The sequence below is a fragment of the Eulemur rufifrons genome, chromosome 14 (genome assembly GCF_041146395.1).
Source record: "Eulemur rufifrons isolate Redbay chromosome 14, OSU_ERuf_1, whole genome shotgun sequence".
In the NCBI taxonomy this organism is placed as follows: domain Eukaryota; kingdom Metazoa; phylum Chordata; class Mammalia; order Primates; family Lemuridae; genus Eulemur; species Eulemur rufifrons.
This window is the reverse complement of record NC_090996.1, coordinates 14,380,241-14,403,409: the sequence shown is the minus strand read 5'-3', so window position 1 is coordinate 14,403,409 and position 23,169 is coordinate 14,380,241. Positions and strand designations below refer to the sequence as shown.

Genomic DNA, 23,169 nt, shown 5'->3' with positions numbered 1-23,169 from the left:
GATCTGGGCAAAGTAAATGGGAAACCTTTTAGAAAGGATTCACCATTCTAGGTGCCATTAAGAATATTCATGATTTATGGGAGGAGGTAAAAATATCAAAATTAACAAGAGTTTGGAAGAAGTTGATTCCAACCTTCATGGATGACCTTGAGGGGTTCAAGACTTTAGAGGAGAAAGTAACTGCAGATGTGGTAGAAATAGCAAGAGAACTAGGATTAGAAGTGGAACCTAAAGATGTGACTGAATTGCTAGAATCTCATGATAAAACCTTAATGGATGAGGAGTTGCTTCTTATGGATGAGCAAAGAAAGTGGTTTCTTGAGATGGAATCTATTCCTAGTGAAGATGCTGTGAACATTGTTGCAATGACAAGAATGGATTTAGAATATTACATAAACTTCTTTGATAAAGCAGCAGGAGGGTTTGAGAGAATTGACTCCACTTTTGAAAGAAGTTCTACTGTGGATAAAATGCTATCAGACAGCATTGCATGTTACAGAAAAGGAAGAGTCAATTGATGCAGCACACTTCGTTGTTGTCTTATTTTAAGAAACTGCCACAGCCACCTAAACCTTAGCAACCACCACCGTATTAGTTAGCAGCCGTCAACATCGAGGAACACCCTCCACCTGCAAAAAGATTACAACCCACTGAAAGCTCAGATGATGATTAGCATTTTTTAGCAATAAAGTATTTTTCAATTAAGGTATGTACCTTTTTTTAATACATAATGCTATTGCACACTTAAAAGAGTACAGAATGGTGTAAACAAAACTTTCATATGCACAGGGAAACCAAAAGATCCATGTGCCTTGCTCTATTGTGATATTTGCTTTATTGTGGTGGTCTGGAGCTGCATCCGCATTCTCTGTGAAATGCCTCTGTATTAAAAGGTTCTTTGCATTGCTAAACAGGTAATTCTGAACACAGGAGATATTGCAAAGGGGATGTTCACATAGGGTCGGCACTGGGAGTAGTGAAATATCTAAATTTCCTTCCAACTTTGAGTCATGTGATGTGTGTAAAAATCATCACACTGGTTGTGACTCTGAGCCAGCGAGGTAGATGTTGTCGGCAGTGCTAGATGAGGGCTTCCATCTGTCTGTGCATCATGGACACTGGTGGCCTCAGCCCCGTGGGGCTGGGAGGTCTTAGTTCCTACACTGAGTGTCTCAAGGCTGCTTTGCTTTTTAAGTTCTTAAGTATTTGCTTTTAATCTTTTAAAGAATCTTTTTAATCCCTTTGTCTCAGGCTCTTAGCTGCCACTTTTGCTGTTCACTGTGCCTGCTTCTGGCAGACCCGTTGCCTTCTCATCGATTGCTTTGATCTGCAGGGAGAAGGGATATGAGAACCCCCCGCCCCCAGCCCAGACTCACACCCTGAGCGGGAGTGAGCAGGCTCTGTGAGAGATCAGAGGAACACAGGAGTGTACCCCAGGGATCTTAGGAGCTCACACCTGGGTGGCAGACGTTGCTTGGTTAGTGGCCTCTGTTTAAGATAGTGTGACAGGGCTACAGCGTACAAAGCCTCAAGAGCAAGGCTGCCACTCGCCTGTGAGATGGGCCACTTCTGCGTGCACTCACATCTTAGGCTAAGAGAAGCCTGATCTGAAACAAGGGTAAGATTTCACTGCGGGAAAAATAAACTTAAGATTTAGAATAGGATCAAGCATAACCCACTCAGGGTCATAAGAAAAAGTTTGCAGAGACGTAGCTTCTCAGGGACCACAGGTCAGACACTCCTGTTATCTGACAAGAGCCCGTTCATGTCCCATATGGTGGTCACCAGGACGAGATGTCCCTTTTGCAAAATGTATGCACCCTTTCTCTCTTCTCTGGCCTGGCTCCTTGAGCCTCTGACCCATCGTTAGCCTTGTGGTCTGTCCTCCCTCCCGACTGTTACAGGTTATTACCTGCTGGTTGTACGATCTCTTGGTACCATTTCCAGCGAGCTGCCCTTGGGGTCTCAGTGACAGCCCTGGAAAGTCAGTGTCAAAAAGATATCCCAGAAATTGTGAACAGGGATTCCTCCCTGGTCCCTCTGGTCAGGTGAACCACACCTTTCCTTGGCCCTGCGCAGCCTCTCTTCTCTCGCCTGCTCCACAGCCCAGTGCAAACCTGCATTGCTACCGTTCTCACTGCCCATACCTCCCACCAGTCTTACCCACGCCCTTAGCAGGCCACTTAACTCTGTCATCCTGCCTGAGCTCGCGTTGCCGCCCCTGGGAGAGCCTTCCCTCCCTCTCCGCTCACCCAGACCCCTCTCAGCCACTCCATCCCCACCTCGCCACTAGGCCTGCCCCCTGCAGCCCTGCTCTGCATTCCAGACCACTCCATGGTCCACTCCTAGATTTCCGGGGCCTCGTATTGTCCTGGCCTCTGTGTGGCCTTGTACCCCTCCTTGGCTTGTCAGCTGTAGGAGGGCAGGACTGTGACGGCAGGTTGGGCCGGCATCACTGCATCGAGTCACATGGTTTGTCTTTCCAGCAAGGCCAGACCCCATCCTGGACCTGCCCAGGGCCCCACCCTGAGTCACCTCATGAACATAAACTCAGCTATGGCTGGACAGGCCCACCATAAGTGACAAAAACAGTTCTATCATTCAGGAAATTCCAAGGATTCAGAAGCTCCATCCCAGTCCAGATGAATTATTTATGATACTACAGTCTTATCTGGATATATCAGTCTAAGTTTATTCTTGGTTTGTTTTCAGGTGGGGCTATTGCAACAGCTTTGATTTGGTTTCAGACCAAACCAATTCAGATTGGGGAAAAAATATTAGTAGGAAATAGGGCTTGGGAGAAGTAGAATAAATATTTTTATCCTGGCATTTCTTTTATGTTGGTCTTCATTGGCAATCTAATGGAGATTTGGTTATTAGAAAACTCAAATAGAAATAACAGCTCTTTTTCTGATTTAAAACTTAATTCACAACTAAGGAAAAAACAAGACAGCATTTCAGACTCAAGTTGGTTCTTTATTGTGCTAAGGTATAATATAGTTGCAGTCCACATTAGAAATACTAGTGTGTTTATGAATAGTACGCACAGATTAGCTATGTTTCTTAGGCAGCTGAAAGCACGAAACAGCTTAATAAATTTCAAAGTATAATGAGTGCAATTTTTAAATTAAAAATATCAAGTATAATTATGGCTTTTTGTTCTGACCTGTTTGGTTCAGCAATAATTGATGTCTAAGAGAGCCCAAAAGCTGGTTAGCGGGTGAGGTGGGTCAGACTCTGCATCCTCTTTCCCTAGCGCTGCCCAGGGAGCTGCAGAAGGGGCAGCCGTCTGGAATAGCCACAGAACAGGGTCCTGCTCCCAGATTCCTGAGGTGTGAGGTTAAATACTGGGCTTGGGCAGCTTATGATATAAAGGTTGCAGACTCATCACTGGTAGAAACTGTGCAGTAGGGTTTTGTAGCTTTGTCACCAGTAAATCCCAGTAAAAACCCTTTTTATTAGTAATGTCTTTCCAGAATTTATTTGCTTTAATTACGTTTCCATTTTATAGCCTTGCTGATGTGTTATTTACCATTTCCACGGGATTTTAGCTAGTGTTTTCACCACATTTCCTTTAAGTGCTTCCCCAAATTCCTGTATTTCACCGGAAGATAGAATGGCAACATAACCGCACGCTGTCAATAAATGAGGCGACTGTTGTCTAAGAATGCACATGGGCGTTTTCTCTGCAACTCCAAACGGCTAGTGTTGGAAACTTTCGTACTGAGTCACAGCTACCAGTCCCTTTCCTGTGTCTATGGTTTATTGCATTTCCATGACCAGCTTTTAGTTGTAAAAACAAACTGTTGACAAGTTCTCTCAATTAAGTAATACGTGTGTGAAAATCTGCATCCTTCCACCCCCATTTAAGTGACAGTGTCATTAGTTGCTTTGATACCTAACATGGGGATTATATGCAATTATGAAATTTGAAATTCAGAAAACAAAATAATACTGTAAGGAGTGGAGGTGGGTTTTGTTTGTTTTTGTGGGGGAGGGGGGTTAGTGATTGTGTTTGGGCATATTTTAATGTTCTTCGTGTTCAGAACATTCCACGCCAGGACTGCCCATGTCAGGACTCAGGCTAACCGTCGATTCTGACATGCATTTTCTTCTTTCTCCTTTTCATTCCTTTTATTCAAGTGAACTGCCTCATTCACCTCAGAACCTCCTGGCCAGCCCAAATTCTTCCCACAGCCACGCCGTGATGCTCTCTTGGGTTCGGCCCTTTGATGGAAACAGTCCTATTCTCTATTACATTGTGGAGCTGTCTGAAAACAGTAAGTAGCGAAACAAAACTGTCACCATAGACCATAATCAGATTTCTTTGTGTGCCCTTAATGTCTTTAACGTTTACTTCTGGCTCAGACCCAAAACAACTAGTAAAATGTTATGATGCTTTATGTACGGAGTTTTAAACGAAAAACACAGCTCATGATTTAGAGAAGAGAAAGGCAGTGTAGGGTCTGGGAGAGGGAAGACATGAAACAGCGGGGCTCTTATGGGAGTGTGGATGTGGGGCCAGGGATGGCTGTGCCTGTGGGGTTACCCCTAGGGTGACCTTGAGATGGGTTGGTAATGCCTCCCACCGGGGCTGACTCCAGAGTTAACCACCAGCACAGCTCACACCTGTGGGATGTTTTCTCCGGCGCAGACATTCAGTGGGACTTTTCTTTCCTCACCTTCCTCAACCTCTCAGCCCCATTTAGCGCCGTCCTTCAAACCTCCATCCCCAAACATGCCTTCCTCAGACAGCCCTGCAGCCTTGGCTTTCCTCGCCTCTCCGGCCATTCTTCCCCCGACCTCCCGGTCACGGTGGCCACTCCTCTCTGCCCTCCCCAGAATCTCCTCCTAGGAAATCTCACGCATCCCTGGGATCCTAAGTGGCATTGCCTCCTTGACGACTCTTGCGTTGGTACCTTTACCCCAGACCTCCAGGATCCCGTGGAACCCAGTGACTTGACATCTCTATCTGGTTGTCTCGCAGACATCTCAAACTTGACTTCTTTAAACTGTATCTTTCGATGTTTTTTAACCCAAATCCTGTCCTCACCTCACTACTGCAGCCGTTCTTACCTCTGTGACCAACCCCCTGGGTTCTTGCATGTCCCCAGCTGGGAGCCCAGGGAGGGTCCTCAGCCCGTTTCCCCAGAGCCCTGCCCCACACCCACCACATCAGCGGCCCATCCGCCATGTTCTGGGATACACTGGGCTTTGCTCCCTTCTCTCTCTTTGACCTCCATTACCTCTTACCGGCACAATTGTAGTCACCTTCCAACTGGCCCTGCTTTTGTTTGCCCTCTCCCAAACCATCGTCTGCACAAGCTGCAACCCTGATCTTAGAATATGACTAGACTAGACTGCCCTGTATAAACCCTGGGTGGGTCCCCGCTGCATCCCAGAGGAAAGTCAAGCCCCTTGGTCGCTGTGCAGCCGTGGCTCACCCCAGGCCATGGTGCTCTTTGCTCAGCATGTACTAGCCACGGTGACTCCATGAATGGGCCGGGTTTCCCATCCCGGGGCCTGTTCCCTCACCTGGAATGCTCACAGGGCCAGATGGCCATCCCTCGTGATTACCTATTACCTGCTCAGAGAAACTCTCCAGCAAGCCAGCTCAAGCTAATCTTTCCACACCTGAGCAGGGGTCCTCCCTTCATTATCTCGCCCTTTATTCTAGGTGAGAGCCTCCTCCCCTCAGCCCTCCCCAAGGCAGAGCTGGCCAGACCGCAAGTTGCTTGTCTCCTACATCAGTCCCCTTCATTGCAGACAGGTTCCTGTTTTCAGGACAACTAGGAAGGGTGCTTTCTCAATGTTCCCTCCCCTGAAACCCAACTGTATTTGGTGACACTCCCGTGTATTCCTGCACTCCTCACTTCTGTAGGCAGAAACACTCGAGGTTCTGCTAGGGTCCTTCCCAAGCTCATGCCCACCCGTAACTCTTCCTGTCATTATTGACGTAACTGACTTTACTTCCCCTAATTATCCCTTATACTTCCTGTTTGTCTGCTAGGATACATGCCTCTTCTGGTGAGACCACATGCTCACACCACAGCAGCCCTGTTTGGTTCTCATTTTATAGTGAAGGGAATGGGTGTGTAGAGGGTGTCAGTCATTGGCCCAGGGTCACTCGCTAGTAGTAGGTGAAGATGGGATCCCCGGGCTGTGACTCCAGAGCCTGTGCTCTTAGCACGTGTTCCGTGGAGCAGTCTTCCCTCTCGCACCTCAGCGGGAGCCCTGCGGTGCTGTCAGGCTGGACCGCTGCACCTGGGTTCCAGTCTGTGCGGAGAATTGAGGAAGCCGCGCAGTGAATCTGAACTGGGCATCACCCAAACCAGTTCCCTTATGGTGCTCCAAAGACAATATTTTACTTCCATTTCTTGGGTTTCCAAGTTTGCACCCTTGGCTACAAGACTTCAGTCTTGAGCATCATCTCAGAGCAAGGCCAGAGCCCAGGCCCCCCGCCCCCCGCTGTGGGCATCTCTGACTCTGATCCGGCCTCTCTCCTCAAAGGGGCTGAGGTGTGGTGGAAACCAGCCTGTGTGCAGACAGCTCTGACCAAAGAGGCAAGGGATTGGCATTATTTATTCAAATAGCCCTTGTGAGAAGATAAGGCTTTCCTGAGGGTGTCACGCCGTGTTGCCTGTGAGTAAAACAGGACTTGACGATGATCTGTGTGGAGAGAATGTGACAGGAGCGGAGCGCTTGTCATCCAAATTCTGACAAATGCCCGCCGTGCAGACAACTCCCGTCGGGCGTCCATTGCCTTGAGATTGAAGACTGTTTTATTCATCTTTGTGTCCCTGGCCCTCCGTCAGGTACTCGACAGAGGAACGCAAGTTAATCTCTCTGGTTAACTTCTTAATGGCCCAGCTCAAATCTCACTTCCCCGCATCTCGTGGTGGACTCACCATTCCAGTCACATGCCATCTTCCAAAAGGGAGGTGTTCTGCCTTCCCCAGTTTGCACAAAATGAGGCATTGCTTCAAAATGCCATACCAACCCTTTTCTCAACCAATCGCATGGCTGGTTCTTCCCGTCAGACGTCTTGCCTAAGTGAGAAGCATGTTTTGTGTGCGACCATCCAACCATTGCACCATGAATCTTGACTGGGCGCCAGCTCTGCACCAGACACTCTCCTGGGTGCTGGGACACAGAGATGAGGTGATCATCTCAACTGCGAGCAGCAAGGAGAGGGTCGGACACATCAACACGTCCCCATGGAAGACACTGCCATTGAGGTGCATGCAAAGTGCCCTGGGACCATGGTAAAGCAACTGGATGGGAGACAAATCAGAGGAAATCTTCAAAAGGGGTGACATGAGACCTGGGCTGGATGGGGGACAAGGGCAGCAGGAAGGGCCCCTGGGTGCCAGGCCTCAAGGCATGTTTGGAAACCACTGGCTGTCAAGTATGACTTAGGAACATTGCTGCTGGCGTGTGGCAGTGTCTACATGGGTAGATTCTTCCTCTTAATGGCCCAGCTCACACCTCACTTCGCCACATCCCATCATGCCCAGGAAGAATTAATTTTCCCTCCTCAGGGTTCCTATACCATTATATGTAGTTCCCTTTGAGCACTTAGTACATTACGGGCTAATTACTGGTTTATATGTCTGTCTTCTGGCAAGACCGTAAACCCCTTAGGGGCAGGCAGGGTCCATGTGTCAATACTGTCCGTACCTGTGAGAGCCGACAGAGTACCTGGCACGCACTGCTCGACTCTGTAGGTGTCCCGTTGCTCCATTTCACTGAGAAAGTGACAAAGAACATCGTTCATCCCTCATTAGCCTCAGCCTCTCCTTACTATTCTTAGCTTGGAGCTGGCTGAGATTCCAGTTCTTTTTCCTCCGGAGCCTCTACTGCAGGTATTACTGCATGGAGAATGTAGAGTGGGTAAGATGGTTGTCTCCTGGCTCTTCCTGATTCCAACTGTACAAAGTACGTCTGTGACCTTGGCTGAAGCAGCGTGCACTGCTACCAGTTATTGGGCGTGTGCCTTCCTGCTGCGGTAAATAGAAAGAGCAGTACCGTCGTCCGCGCCAATGATCTGGTTTTTATTTTTATTAGGAACAAATGCCCTTAAGAAGCAGCTGAACAGGCTGGCTAATTATAGCCAGAAAGCGCAGCTTAGCAGCAAGTACACTAAAATGGAAATTATATTTGGCCTACACTCAGCGCCGTGCAAGTGGACAGTGCTAAATAGCTCCAGCCAGTAGGCCCATCCATCAGCTACTTGGGGGACCCTCCGCAGCCAGCTCCTCCTGGCAGGCCAGTTAGGATGCCATTCTCCTGGAAACCGTGGGTCCTGCAGGGGCCACACTGACGTGGTTTAGTGGCCATGGGAGACACCTTGTAACCTCTGCCCTTATGACATTCCCACCACTACAGAAGGGCCTCTTCCGAGCTTTATGGAGCAGAACGCTGGGGCTTGAACTGAGCCTTTGTCCATCCACTTGACTCGAGTTGAAACCCTGTATGGAAAATGTGTTTGGCTTTCTGCAGGCATCCTGGGTTTTGCCTCCCTGGGACATCTGATGGTTCTTTCGTCCCAGGTGCACCTTTAGTGCACCTTGGGCTCAGAGAGGTACAGCAGTGTGCTAGGGCCTGGTTCAAGGTGCCCACCTGGTGGGTTGAGGAGTACAGAGGTTCAGGCCAGGAGGCAGATGAGGGAAGCCTGGGGGATCCCTCTGCTGAGAGAATGCAGGGATTCTTGATGGCATATAGAGAGAACCCTAAAAACGGGCTAAAAATGCTATTGAATAATAAGCATTTGGCCCACTCTCTAAAGTGTCTGTTGATTACGATCAAGAATCATCTTCCCTTGAGATTATTATGATCACAAGGAAGAAGACTGTCAGGACAAAAATGTGAAAGATTTTGCAGTGGGCCAAAATAAATAAATAAATAAAAGGGTGTCTCATCCAGCCCCCTTCAGGGATGATTCCACAGGGACCTGCCCTTTATCGTCTTTGGACTATATTACAACTCTGTAAATGCTTTTTGTCCACAGAAATGCAAATAAATGCTAATAAATTTTGTCCTGTAGAATATAATTGGCTATTGCTCTGCAGATATTGACCAGTTTTGCATCTATTTATACATTCATTTTAGTATTGTCAATATGTGTGTGTTGTCTGATATCTCTTTTGATGCAATTGTGACATCTTACCAGTTCCCTCATAAATTGATGAGTTAACTAAAATCTTTGATACATGGTCATTTTATGTTTGAATAAGAACCATGATTTTACCTTTTTAAAAACGTATCCTTTAACACGAGTGACTTGGCATCACACAATATTAGAAATGCAGATACTCATCTAATGCAACAGTTGCCATAGGTTTCCATGGTAACCCTGATATTTGGGAGAGGAAATTCTGGTTCTCAAACTGAGCCCCTGCGAGTTTGCCATGGGATGAACTAAGGCATCCCACTGCTGGCATAGAATAACAGTGGTCTTTTACCAGTTAGTAGGAAAGATTATTCTTCCCAAATATAAAAATCTTCCCATGATTTTTTTTCTAAACCTTGACACCTACTGTCATGATGTCTCCTGGTAAGAACCTGTAGGTAACAAGCAAACTTATGTTAAAAATTCAAAATACTTCATTGTATTTTATTCTACTGGTAGTTTTTCAATAGGTATGATTATTCATAGTTGTGATGTGTCATACCTTGTAATATTTAAATTTAGTTAAAATATAAGATAAATTTGTACTTTTTATTGTTAAAGTTACATTTGCTCATTAATAAAAATTTAGATATTATTTAAAGCACAATGAATAAAAATAACCTCCACAGTCTCTCATAGGTTGAAAGCTAGTCCTCCACCCAATACCCTTATTTCCTCTCCCTGCCCCGGGACTTGGCCCCGTGTTTAATCCCTCTGCTGTCTGTCCTCCAGTTCTCCCTCTTTCCTGGCTCCTTCCTCTGCTAAGTGTCTCCACTTCCCAAGCCTCCCTCGTGCCACCTGGCCCTCTCTCCTGGGACTGTGTCGTCATTGTTCCAAAGGACAGACTGGTGGGCACTGTTCAGCCCACATCCCCCACTTACCTGCATCCATGACCTTTGTCACTCCTCCCGCTCAGCTCCCGCGTCCTCTTCATTCTCACCTCTTACTCTCCTCCCTGACCTTTTCCCCGACTCCTCCCCTGCCCATGCTGGTGCTGTGGTGTGTCTCGCTCCGGACACCGGTCTCACCCCACGTGCCTTTCGCCCACGTGCTGCAGGTGTCTAATGTATGGTTCCAACCTGGGCCTCTGCCCTGAGCCTCAGGTCTTTGTAACCGAATGTCTTCCAGATTCCCACACCTCCACCTCCTAGAGGCACATCACACTTAACCTCTAAAATAGAACTCTGCATCTTCCCCCAAAGTTGTTCTTCTTCCGAGGTAGAAATACCATGTCATTCTTGACTCCTTCGCCATTACCTTTCCCTGACAAATAAATCAGTAAATCATGACTTGTCATCTAATCCATCGCGCTGCTCCCTTCCTGCATCCACCCACCCTGCCTGGCTGTGGCACTAATCCATGGTTTTGGCCTCCTCAGAGCCATCCTTTGTGGGGCTACCAGAGGGAGCTCTATAACGTACAAACCTGACCAAGTGGCCTCCCCAGCTTGATGCTGGTCAGTGGCTCTGCAGAGAAGGCTCCACCGGCTGGGCTGTGAGGCTTGAATTCCCCATTGTCCCTACTGGCTCCCCACCACGTGCTAATACTTGAGAGGAGCCTCCCCATCCAGATCGCCAGCCCTAGTTACCCCCTACATAGGGCTTCTCTCTCCTTGAAGAATACAGCGCTGTGTGTCATCTGACTGCAGCGGGCCTCCCCAGAGTCATCGCCAGCCACGCATTGCTTTGCTTTTCATGCTTCAGCAACGAGGCATTGCTTGTAGTTGCCTGGGCACACCAGATATTCAGTGCCACCGCGCCTGGCTCAGCGTGTCTGGGAATTCTCTGCCCACCCTGCCCTTCTGCCTTTGCCTGGTCAGTACTAGCTGGCATCTTCTCCTGGGATGTGTCCCAGCTCCTCCCTGCCCAGTGGCCTCAGCAGTGCCGAATGACCCAACAGCCAAACTAAGCCTTCAGGCACCGGCAGAGACAGGATCGCAACACCGACGAGAATATTTAGAAGGAAATTGTTTTAATAATCTTCCTGCTGCAAATTTGCGAAGATGGTCTCTTATGTTTCCATTCAGAAGATTTACGTTCTTAGTTTCAGGTCTTCTGATGGTGGTTTTAGTTGGCGTTGCTCTGACTGCTGATGTCGTGGAACACACTTTTCCAAGCTGCTTGGCTTTGTGCACTTTCTGTGCTATGATCGGTCAATTTCCTTTCCCTCATTTTTCTATCAAGGCCTTAGGGTTTTTTCTTTCATTCGTGACAAGTATTTTTTTCAGTTTGCTTTTTACTTTTAATTTGGGGGTGTTACTTATTGACATACATACAGAAGTGTTTGGTTTTGTGTAGTTAAATGTATTGATATTTTCCTTCATGATTTCTTTCATTACTTTTGTGTTTGGATATTTCAATACTATTAAGTGTAAAAATATTTTTATAGATTTTCACCTTGTTTTTAAAGGTTTAATTTTTAATATATTTAACTCTTTATTGGAATTTAGATGTGTTACATATTCTGATATATGACTTTTTCTTTCTTTTAAATGATTCATTTTCCAACATGATTTATTGGATAATCCATTTGTTTATGTTTACTTGGTATGTATTAAGGGGACCTGTTTATACAAAAGTCTGTTTGGGACTTACTTATTTCCGTTGACTCATCATCTGTTTTTCTGCCAGTTTTACGGTACTTTAATTGCTTTAGTTCCAAAATGTATTTTAATACCTGATAAAGCAAGTCCCCTCATGTTTTTATAATTTTATTTCTTGTCACCATTTATTCTTCCAGAAAAAAATTGGAATTATTTTGTTAAGTTTCAAAAATAGTCCCATTGAGTTTTTAATTGTATTAAATCTATAATGAGTTTTATCAGAACTGACTTCTTGGTAATTCTTCCCATCCATAAAAGAATATGCTTCCCTATTTATTCAGTTCTTTTTTTTTTTTTTTTTTTTTTGTATTGCTCAGTGAAGTTTGCAGGTTTGTACCCATAGGCTGTATACTTTTTTTGTTAAGGTTGTCCAAAGATTTTGTCTTTGTTTATTGTAAACAGAATTTTCCCCCCATTTCATCTTCTAACTAGTTATCGTTAGAACATAGAAAAACTATTGACGTTTAGGTGTTTATTTTCCATTCAGCCACATTCCATACTCTCTTACTATTCTGTTGATTTTTCAGTGGATCCTGTTGGTTTTCAAGGTAGACAACCATATCTTCTCTAAATAACAAAAATTTATTGTTTTCTTTTTGCTTTTCCTCTTACTGGGTTGGTCAGAATAATTTTGAATAATAATTGGCACAACAGTGTCTCTTGTTGCTTCTTCCCTGATCTCCATGGAATGTCTACTAGGATTTTACTGTTATATATGATTTTGATTTTATTGTTTATTGAGATAATGTGCATGCAACAAAATGCAGAGATTTTAAGTGAGTTTGGACAAATATTTATACCCATGTAGCCCAGATCTCAAAGTACAAATCATTTTCAACATGCCAGAAAGTTCCCTGTGTCCTTTCCAGTCAGTCTTCCCCCTTCAAAGGCAAGCACTGTCTGACTTCTGTCACTGCAGAGTAGTTGTGCCTGTTTTTGAACTTCATAGAAACGAACATGATACTGACTTGAATGTGCAGGTTTTTACCACATAAGACGTTCTTCCCATTCCTAATTCTTAGGATTTTAAATATTGTATAGGGAAATTTCTTATTTCTAAGCAAATTATTCTTAAAATAACCAAATATTACATTTAGAAATACCCTACAATTTATGCAGCGAGAATTTAATATGTGCTGCAGCTCCCCTGCTCTGACGTGAATTCCCGAGGCTCTGCCCCCTGGACAGGTTTCGAAGCTGACATTCTGATTTTCTTGGTCTTCATCTGTAACTCAGGGCTCCCAGGCTTCGAACTTGAAATCAATGTACTTTTCCTTAACTCAGCAGGAAACACTGACTTCTACAAATTAAAAGTTAATACCATATCTTCACCTTTTCTAAAAAGGTGCTAGAAGGAACGACAGATCGGAAGAACATCTCCATATCTTCTGTGTCTCTTACTGTCTCTCATACATAGCTCCATGCAGTATATGTCTCTGGCAGCCAGGGAGTGCTTGTCTCTCTTGATGACCTCAGGAGCTTCCTTTGGAAAATTTACATCTGATGCATTTCTCTTGTTGCCTTGGTTGCCCGGAAGCCCAAAATGCCGGACTGAAGTACCTAATTCATCCCAGGTGCTCAGAACATTGCTTTATCTTCTTCTCATTAATGATTTTGGATTTATTTATATTTATTTTCATTTTATCATCCAATTTTATACATATTTTCTCTTTAGAAATCTTCAAGCCTTCTTAAAAAGTAGGAGAAAGCTCTTTCCATGCACACACATACAAACATATAAACACATATGCATGTGTTGTGTGAACATACTTTAAGGGCAGGCTCATGTGAAACTGGAGCCATCGACCTCTTCACCTTTGGTTTTTTCCTCCCCGTTGACTTGGCGTACAGAGCACAGCAACTTCAGGCCAATCTGCAAACGATGTAGCGGCTCCTGTCGGACAGAGCTGAGACACAGGGAGACACCTGGAAGATGTAAGGTCAATCTGAGAGGCAGAGAAAACACACAGAGAAGTAAATAACAAATCCAGAGCCAAGAGGGGTGTAAGTGGGTCCACGCTCAATTGCCATGGAAGTAGCCCTGAGAATGGGGACCCTCAATGAAGGGGGGGTCCCTGTGGGTGGGAGTAGTCACTGTCCTCAGAGGTGGGCCTGGAATGGAATGTTGACTTGCGCAGGGTTCAGAAGTGCTGGTGCCAGGGGGAGGATGGTGGCCAAGGACTCCAGAGGCTTGAATGCAAGGCAGCGAGATGGGAGGGAGGAAAGTTCCCAGGCAAGCGGATTAGTAGGAGCAGAAGGCTCTTTGTGCAGGAGAAGCTGGAGGCTGGAATGGATTGCCTTAAATAAAACCCATTTTCTAAATAATAATGTATTTTTAAGAAGTAATACGTGGTCACTGAAGCTAGAGAAATAGTACAAGATGTATAAAGGAAGAGTTTCTTATCTCCCTCCACCATGAGGGACCGCTGCTAGCAGCCTGGTGCGTGTCGCTCCACACTGAAAAGGGAGGCCTGCGAGGAGCGCAGAGGCCGGACGATGCCGGACCACAGTCTTACACACCAGAGAGCCACGCAAAGCCACGAGCAAGGGAGTGTTGTGTGAAGACAAGTTTTTAGCAAGATTAACGTGCAAGTGGCCTACGGGAAGCTGTTGCATGAGGTTCAGGGAGTGGGAGAGAGTAGGGGCTATGGGCCTGGGGCAGGAAGGCCAGTCATTCCTGAATTGCTGATGGGGTTTCCCCAGGAAGGAGGGGCCAGAGATGGCTGGGGACCTCGGGCCTGTCCCTGCGAAGCAGGAGCCTGCGGAGGAGCCCTGGTCTGGACAGAGCATCAGTTAGCCTGGGTGGAACACGCTGAGACTGAGACGAGGTTTTGAGGTCTGGAATACAATATTCTCTGGGCAGTCTGTCTCTCCTCCAGCATGGAACATTCCAGTACTCACAGTATTCTGCTGCTTTTTGTACCCACCCATCACTGCTTTCTCCAGCACAGCTGGTTATGTCAGCTGCTGGTCTAAGACTAGCTTTTGGAGAACGTTCTGCAAGGCCCAGTGCCTCTCCGGGGAGGAGTGCTTTCTTCACAAAGAGAATTCCTAAGCTGCGAGGCTCAGTTCTTTCTCCTGCCACAGGTGTCTTTTCATGTGCGGAGCCGTCAGCCCTCTTGCACTCTGCTCCCTGTGAAAGCTGCTCCGACTGTCACTGCACAATATGTTAAACATCTTCATCCCTGGTTGCTATTATGTACTTAAAAACTGATGGGCTTTGTGCTGTGTTGCTTGCCAAAATGGCAAAGAGACTTTGTTCTTTATGCTCCAAATCATTTTAATGCTGTCTTTGAAACATGTCTCACATAGGCATTTTCTAATAGTCCTAGACTTGTTAGGGAGTATTTTATGCTTTAGCTCATTTTTCTTTGGAATTTTGCATATGGAGCCTCACATTCATAGCATGTGCTCCTGTTTTAAAATGTATCCAGGGAGATGGTGCCTGTCACAAGTGTTTATGGAGAGAGGACCATGGCTGTGCTGGGGACCAGAGAGGGGCTGAGGTGGAGGGCTTCAGGCTTCAGTCCCTGTTAGATGGGGAGGGGGTGGGAGCCCAGATGGGCTCCACATCCTCTGTTGGTCCTCACCTTTCGGAAGGCTTTTCCTAAGCCTGTCCCACAGACTGATGTACTCTCCTACACAGGTATGCCTGTTGTGACAGCTCAGTGCAGGATACAGAGTGGTCCTGTAGCTTTCCTGAGGCTGGGCCAGCTCCCTTCCAGGGCAGCCACCTGCTCCACTCTGTAGGCTGCCAGCCCAGGGAGACGGGCTCCAGCCTGCTGCAGGGGTTCATCACCGCAAATCTAAGCTTCTGGATTTGTCCGATCTCAATTTTCGACCTCCTTCCACTACTTCTCTGGAGTCAGCCCACACCCTTCCAGGGAGCAAGTATCTCCTTGTGGGCCCAGGCCAGAGCCCAGGCCTCTGGTGGGCACCTTCAGTGTCTTGGCAGCTCCAGAGGCCACAGTCGCTTGGATATGAACAGCTTGAGGCCCCAAAGCCTATTCCTGGGATCACTTTGGCCATCTCCCTTAGCTGGGGATTCCATGTATTTCCTAAATATCTCAGCTCTTCACTTCTTAACTTTTAAGGCAAAACTTGGTGCATTTTAACCCTAACCCTGCAGACTTAACTGTTTCTCTAAAGACATATACAACACAGAAAGCCTTCTCAAAGTGAAAGATATCAAACTGTATTTTAATTGTCTGCTCTTTGGTGTGGTTTTTTTTTTTAGGTAGAAAATACCCATCCACTTCCTACACCTTCTTCTCCCTGTTCTGTGAAGTCTCTGTCTGGTCTGAGCCTTTCTTTCCCAGGGACCCCTAGAGGTGCATAGCCTGTCCCTCCCGGGGCCTCGGTCTCACCTCCCAAGGTTGCCACGAGCATGTCTGCGTCACAGCATTCTTTCAACACTGCGTTTGTGCTCACGTGGGAATGTGCTTCGTGCCCTCATAGGGTCACATTAGTCCAGAGGACCCCACAGCGCTCTTGCTGTGTTCTACACATGTTGTGTTTACCAGCCCAAGCGTGCAATTCTATAGTGCCGCTAAAATTATATTCCTTTCATTCTTTTAATAGTTTTTTAAAACTAGAATCCTGTGGAAAAATCTTATTTAACCTTTGCAGAACTAGTTATTATCTGTGCTTTTCTTTTAATGCCCAGATGAGCTTTGACTAGACCAGGAGAAGCTTTTCCTTAGACGTGGGTGTGCCTGTCTTTGAGTTCTCTGACCCCAGCCTGGACCGGGTGAGTGGCTCGGAGCAGGAACTCCTTCTGCAGCCTCACCCCAAGCAGTGTGACTCTGCGGAGGCTGGAATCATTTGTTGTCTAGGCTTTGAAACCGTGTATCTCTGTTCAGGTGATGACAGTAATTTAAGGGCACTTTAATATAGAGAAGCAAACATTATTCATTCCACCCAACTAATCTCTATAACTCATTGAGCTGAACACTAAAATATAGGTTGGAGTCTCCAAAAACTTGAAAATAGTTACATAAAACACTTGAACAACCATGAGTATAGTTTTAAAAAGGCAACTGCAGTTTGGACCTGTGCTTGTTTAATTTCATTATTTTCTCATACTCTTTATTTTCCAAAAATTTTTTAATGAATTTGTATTAATTTTTTGTGGTATATATACACAAACTATACATATATACAAATTCACATACAAATATACATACATTGTGTATGTTACATAAAATTTACCATTTTTGTATTACTTTTTTTTTTTTTTTTTTTTTTTTTTAGAAGACAGGATCTTGCTCTGTCGCCCAGGCTGGACCACGGTGGTGCAATCGTTGCTCACTGCAGCCTGGAACTCCTGGCCTCGGTGATCCTCTGTCTTGCCTCCATAGTAGCTGGGACTACAGGCGTGTACCACCACGCCCGGCTTGTGTTACTTTTATGGTGGAAAAAATTGTGGCCCGGGAGATGGATACACGGTTCTCAGGAGTGGATCCAGGTTTTATTTGGCTTCTGTACCTTGGGAATTAAGAAAGATAGTGCAACACTGGACAGGCCTCTCCTGGCACTGTAGGAAAGGCCAGTGCAGCAAGGGGAGAGAGCTCAGGGGCCCTGTTGGTACTCCTTCTGGAGCTGGTATGGGCCTCTGGCCAGAAGGGCATCTGGTGGCTACTGTTATAGCCTGTGGAGTCCCAGACCTTTGCTTCTGCTCCACCACAAGGACGTCAGGCCCCCAAACATTGAGGGGTTCCATGTGAGCCTGTCTGAGCCACCCCATCCTCCAGAGCTCCAGTCTCAAGGGGATTCGCAGAGGCTTTGACCCCAGCACCCTGACAGCGTGTGGCCTCCTCCTGCCTAGCACACGTGTGTGGACTCACACACACAACCCCATGCTCTTCTCTTGCAAAACACGTGGAATCTTCTAGTGCAGCGTCCACTCAGTGCTTCATAGTGTGCTCCTCTCCTGCCTGGCTCTGACCAAGACATTCGCTGATGGGCTTTTCCTGTTTCTTATTGAACCTTTTATTTTAGAACAATTTTAGGTTTACAGATTATTGTGAAGATACACCCCACGCCCCGTTTCTCCTGTTACATGAGGGTACTTTTGTCATGATTAATGAGCCCATATGGACACTTCATTATTAACTGAAGTTCACACTTTCTTCAGAGGTCCTCAGTCTTCCCCTGATATCTTTTGTTTCTGTTCTAGGATCCCATCCAGGATCCCATGTGTCATTTATCCTCTCGTCTCCTTGGGCTCCTCAGTTTCTCGGACTTTCCTTGGTTTTGGTGACCTTGGCAGTTTTGACAAGGACTAGCCAAATATTGTGTGGACTGGTGCGCAACTGGGATTCATCTGTTGTTTTTCTCAGTTAGGCTGGGGTTGTGGGGTTTGAGGGGGAAGACCAAAGAGGGAGGCAGAGCGCCCTTCTCACCACATCACATCAAGGGTGTGACTATCAGTAGGACTTACCGCGGCAGATGCTTGATAGGCCTTTTAAACATTGGAAAATTTAACTTAATTTGTGCCTGGGATTAGCCTCTCAGCAGCACCTGTGTTGAGTGTGCAGTGTCATCCTAGCAAACGCAGCGTATGTGGATTCAGTGTCCAGAAAGACAGCCTGTTGTGGTGGACTAGCGTGAAGCCTCCTCTCTCATTGACATCGCTGGGGCCCCATAGGCTTTGCTCCCAGAGAAGATCTCAGCTTCCTGATCATGCCTGTGACCAAGCCCTTGACTTCGTAGCGTTAAATCCTAGGCAGCCACGAGACATAGAAAAGCACAGTAGAGCTTACTGGGGAGTTTCTACCAAGGAGTGTTAATATCAGGTGGAGAGACCTTGAGTCAAAACAGCAGTAGAATTAGAATTAGAACAATACTACATTTGTGCTTGAATTCTTCCACTTAACCCTGTAACCTGGGGGAAGTGTGCTTGTTTTAATGAAAGCACGTTCAGCCTCATTCATATAAAAAATACAAGGTAAAGTATCCATGAAATCACATTTTTCCCCTATCAAATGGACAATTGAGACAGAAATGCTCAGTGCTAGCAATGTTGTAGCAACACAGTCACCTTCTAAACCTTTTTATTGTTATTAATACTAAATAGACATAAAAGTATGGCTTCAATGACCAGTAACATTTTTACCATATTTGTTTCATCTATTCTCCACTGGTGTGGTTTTTTTTGTTTTTGTTTTTGTTTTTGTTTTTTGCTATTTTAAAGGAAATCCCAGAATTTATGCCATCCATCCCTAAGTGATCAGTAAGCAGCTCAACAAAAGGACAATCACGCCTAAGAAAATCAGTTGTAATCTTTAATACCACCCAATATTAAGCCCATATCTAAATTTCCCCAATTGTCTAAGAAAATGTCCTTTTACACTTGATTTGCTTGAATCAAGACCCAAACAAGGTCCATCCTGTTAGGGTGGGAACTTGTAGCTCAAGATGAGAGACAATTCTCAACACAAAGATTAGAATAGTTTTAAAGGAAGAATGTTTATTTTACTTACCAAAGGGAGGGAAGCGTATGGGGTTTGGGGGTTTTATGGGGATAAGGAGAAAGAAAAAGTTATTGCTGCCAGCTGACAGCAGAAACAGCTGCGTCTGTTCCCCCCCCCTCCCCCCCCTTTTTTTCTTCTTCTCTGTGAGGCTGGCTTATCAGTCCTTGGAATGTGATCTGCGGAGAGCTGGGAAAGCATCACATTCTTTCAGCGTACTCAGTTCTTTTCAAGTGCTGTGAAAACAAACTCGTAGAAACAGGTGGTTAATCTTAAAGACAACTAGTTAGGCCACTGGTGGCTAGTCAAACACAGGGGCAGTTGTGCTGTGATCTTTCCATTCAAAGGGGCAATTATGTATTGAGAGTTTTCTCTTTTTTTTCCTCCCTGTTAGTCTATTAGCAAGGCTATCCTTTCACATTCCTTGTATTGGTTGTTTTTTATCTTCATGTCTCTTAATCAACAAAAGCTCCCACCTGTTTTCCCCAACTCTCCCCACTCTTTCCTGGACTGAGGCCATGCCATCTGTCCTACAGAATGTCCCACGTCCTGGATTTGAACCATGGAGTTGTTTAATTGGTTCCTACATCTTCTTTATTGCTTGGAGACTGGATTTGATTTGCATTCAGTTTCTGATTTTGTGTTTCTGTTTTCTTGAAAAGTGTGTGTGTGTGTGTGTGTGTGTGTGTGTGAATACTTCCTGGGTATTGCCAGGCACTTCCTACTGTCCAACCCAAGAAGGCACAGGAGGCCTAGCAGCTCCACCTTTGCTGATCTGTGAGTCCAGGTGGTGACCACCTGTAAATGGGGAAAAGTCATTTAAATTTCCATGAGTCTTGGATTCCTCAAGTGTAAAGAGGTGTGATAACACCTCCTCCCGAAGAGGGTTCTTGTGGTTACAGATATGAAAGCACTTCCAGACTGCAAACTGCTATACAAATGTTAGGTGTTAATAATAATAATAATAATGATCCTTTGGCAATTAAGAATTTTTCCTTCATAAAACATTTTCCTTTTCCAGGCACCTTTAATTGAGAAAATGGCAATGCTCTTTTTTATTGGACAAAGCATCCAGTACATTTTCAGAGCTTGCAAACCACCAGCTTTTTAACCAACAGATAGAGTGGAGGAGTGATTAAGTCCTCATGGATTCTGGACCTTGACACTAAGAAAGAGTAGTGATGCCCCTCTGTATAACAGAGGTTGTTAAGTAGCGCAACTGGGGAATTCTAAAATTCCTCAGTCTTCTAGATCAGAGATTCTCTAAAGGGGAAGAAAAAAGGTATTGAAATTTTTATGGGATGTTTCCTTTATCAAAGGGTTTTCTACATTCCATCCCCCAAGACAAGCATCCTGTGGCACTCTTTTGCGAAGACTGGCTGGGGGAAGGATCTTTTAAAGGTATCTTGCTTATTGATTGTCAGGAACAGACTTGCTATTTAAATTTTAACAGTTCTCAGCAAGCTTGCAATTCTGAGGCTTGTGAACAAGCAAAGCCTTCCCAAACCACTTTTATTTATTTATTTATTTATTTTGGTACAAATCAGAGTGCCCATGAGATGGATCGGGTTCATTTGTATTAGTTTTCAGTTTAATCGCTCTTCCTGCCAGGTCTTTTATCTTCTAGTAGGAGAGGAAAAAGAATAAATAAAGAATTCTATAGTTGCAACAGGAGGACTGAGCAGAGCCCGGAGGTCCAGAGGAGATTAATAGGCCTGTTGTCAAATCAAACTGGGCAGCAGACTCGCGACTGGGGTTATGGACTTTCAAGAGCTGTTTACACTGGAATGAACACGGGCCGAGGCTGGAGGGGGCCGGGGCAGGAAGGCGGCGTCCCAAGGCTCTCTCTGCCCTTTCCTCATCTGATTAACCGCTTTAGTCAACTGGTCACAACTGTCCTTTTGACTTTGTCTCTTTCTGAAATGACTGTCATTCTCTCTATATCTGACCAAGCAGGTGAGTTGTTCTCTTACAGACGCTGTGAAACCTGAAGGGGGAGGGGTGGAAGAAGAATTTTACTGAGCACTGTATGGGTCAGAGTTCCCGCAGGAAACAGGTGACACTCTTGACTTAGAATAATCAATGAGGAAGTTGTAGAAAGAGAGTGTTTACAGGGGTGTGGGTGGAGGGGAACCACAGTGACCTGGGGCTGGTAGCCTCAGAGCTGTTTCTACCCTTAGGGCAAAGAGACTAGAGAGATTGTATAGAGCTGCCACCTTGAGAAGAGCAGGAACCTTTGGGTGAAGGACGCAGGTAGTCCCAAGCAAGCTCCCAGTGAGGAAGGAAGAGCCCTGACTTCGTCTCCTCCTGATCTCCCAGTGGAGGCCACGGGGCAGGACCACCCCCCACTGCCAGGGGGCAGAGCCGGGTGTAGACGGTGCTGCGTGGATCTAGTGGGAGTGGGAGCACCCGGCACAAATGCAGCCAAGTGTCCACCCGGCCAGGCTTCCTGCTGGCTCGACGCTTCCAGCATCCATTACCTCATTTCATACCCAGGCAGTCCTGGGAGTTGGATGTTATTCTCCCACCCCATCTTTTATTTATTTTATTTTATTTTTTTTCAGGAAATTATGGGGGTACAAACATTTTGGTTACATGTTATGACTCTGCCACATCCCAATCATGATTTGAGATGTGCCCTTCCCCCCCTACAACCGCATCCATTAGTTGTGAGTTTACCCACCCTCAACCCCCCTACCCCCAGTGAATATTACTACTGTGTGAGCACCTTTGTGTTGATCAGTCAGTGCCAGTTTGGTGGGAGTTAGATGTTATTCCCCCACCCCATCTTTTCATCATTTGTTTGTTAATGGAAAAAGACCCAAACTCTGTAAAATAACATAAAGAGGTTTATTCGGAGCTGAATGTGTGTGACTGGCCCAGAGCACATGGCCTCAAGAAGTCCTGAGAAAATGTGTCCGTGGTAGCTGGGTTACAGTTTGCTTTTATACATTCATGGGGACGGGAATTACATGTAAGACCGTAAGTCAATACGAGGAGAGTGTAGATTGGTTTGGCCAGAAAAGGCAGGACATCTCTAAGCAGGGGCTTATGGGTTATAGGCGGGCTTAAAGATTCTTTGATTTGCAGTTGGTTAAAGAAATGAAGCTATAGCTAAAGCCTTGGAATGTTTTAACTTAAGATAAGGATGTCTGTTAATCAGAGACAAACCACCGGACATTTACTAAAACTCCAGCGATCTGTTCAGTAAATTGATGGCCTGCAGGTTTGTCTCCTGCATAGCCTTAGGCCTGTTAATGAGTTACAAAGGATATCTCCAAATGTCTGACCTCCCTTCTCATGGCCAGCAACTGAGCTTTAGGATATTTCTGGGGTCCTCTTGGCCAAGAGGGAGTCCATTCAATCACCTGGGGGACTTAAGATTTTATTTTAGTTCACATGTTTTAATTTTCAATTGTGGTAAATTACACATAGCAAAATTTACCATCGTCACCATTTTTAACTGTGCAGCTGGGTAGCGTTAAGCACATTCACATCATTGTGCACTCATCGCCAGCACCCTCTCTAGAACTCTCCCTGTTGCAGAAGGAAACTCTGCACCACTAAACAGTAACTCCATTCCACACCCCCCCCCCGCCCCTTCTGCTTTCCATCTCCATGAATTTGACTACTCTAGATACGTCATGTAAGGAGAATCATACAATATTTGTCTTTCTGTTACTTGTTTATTTCATTGAGCATAATGTCCTCGATGTTCACCTATGTTGTGGCATGTGTCAGAATTTCCTTCTTTTAAAAAGCTGAATGGTAGCCACTGTGTGGATAGACCACATTTGGCCTATCCACTCATCCACTGGGAGACACTGGGTTGCTTCCACCCTTTGGCTATTGTGACTTATGCTGCTGTGGGCACAGGTGTGCAGATATCTCTTTGAAACTCTGCTTTCAGTTCCTTTGGGTAT

The 23,169-nt window shown here is 45.7% G+C and overlaps 1 protein-coding gene across 1 annotated transcript in view; it reads left to right on the top strand.

Annotated features, from left to right (window-relative positions):
* Positions 1 to 23,169, top strand: part of SDK1 (sidekick cell adhesion molecule 1) — an 860,282-nt gene that overhangs the window by 636,481 nt on the left and 200,632 nt on the right. The window contains exon 14 of the mRNA XM_069486624.1: positions 4,144 to 4,280. Coding sequence (XP_069342725.1) covers positions 4,144 to 4,280 — 137 coding nt within the window. The remainder of the gene's footprint in view (positions 1 to 4,143; positions 4,281 to 23,169) is intronic.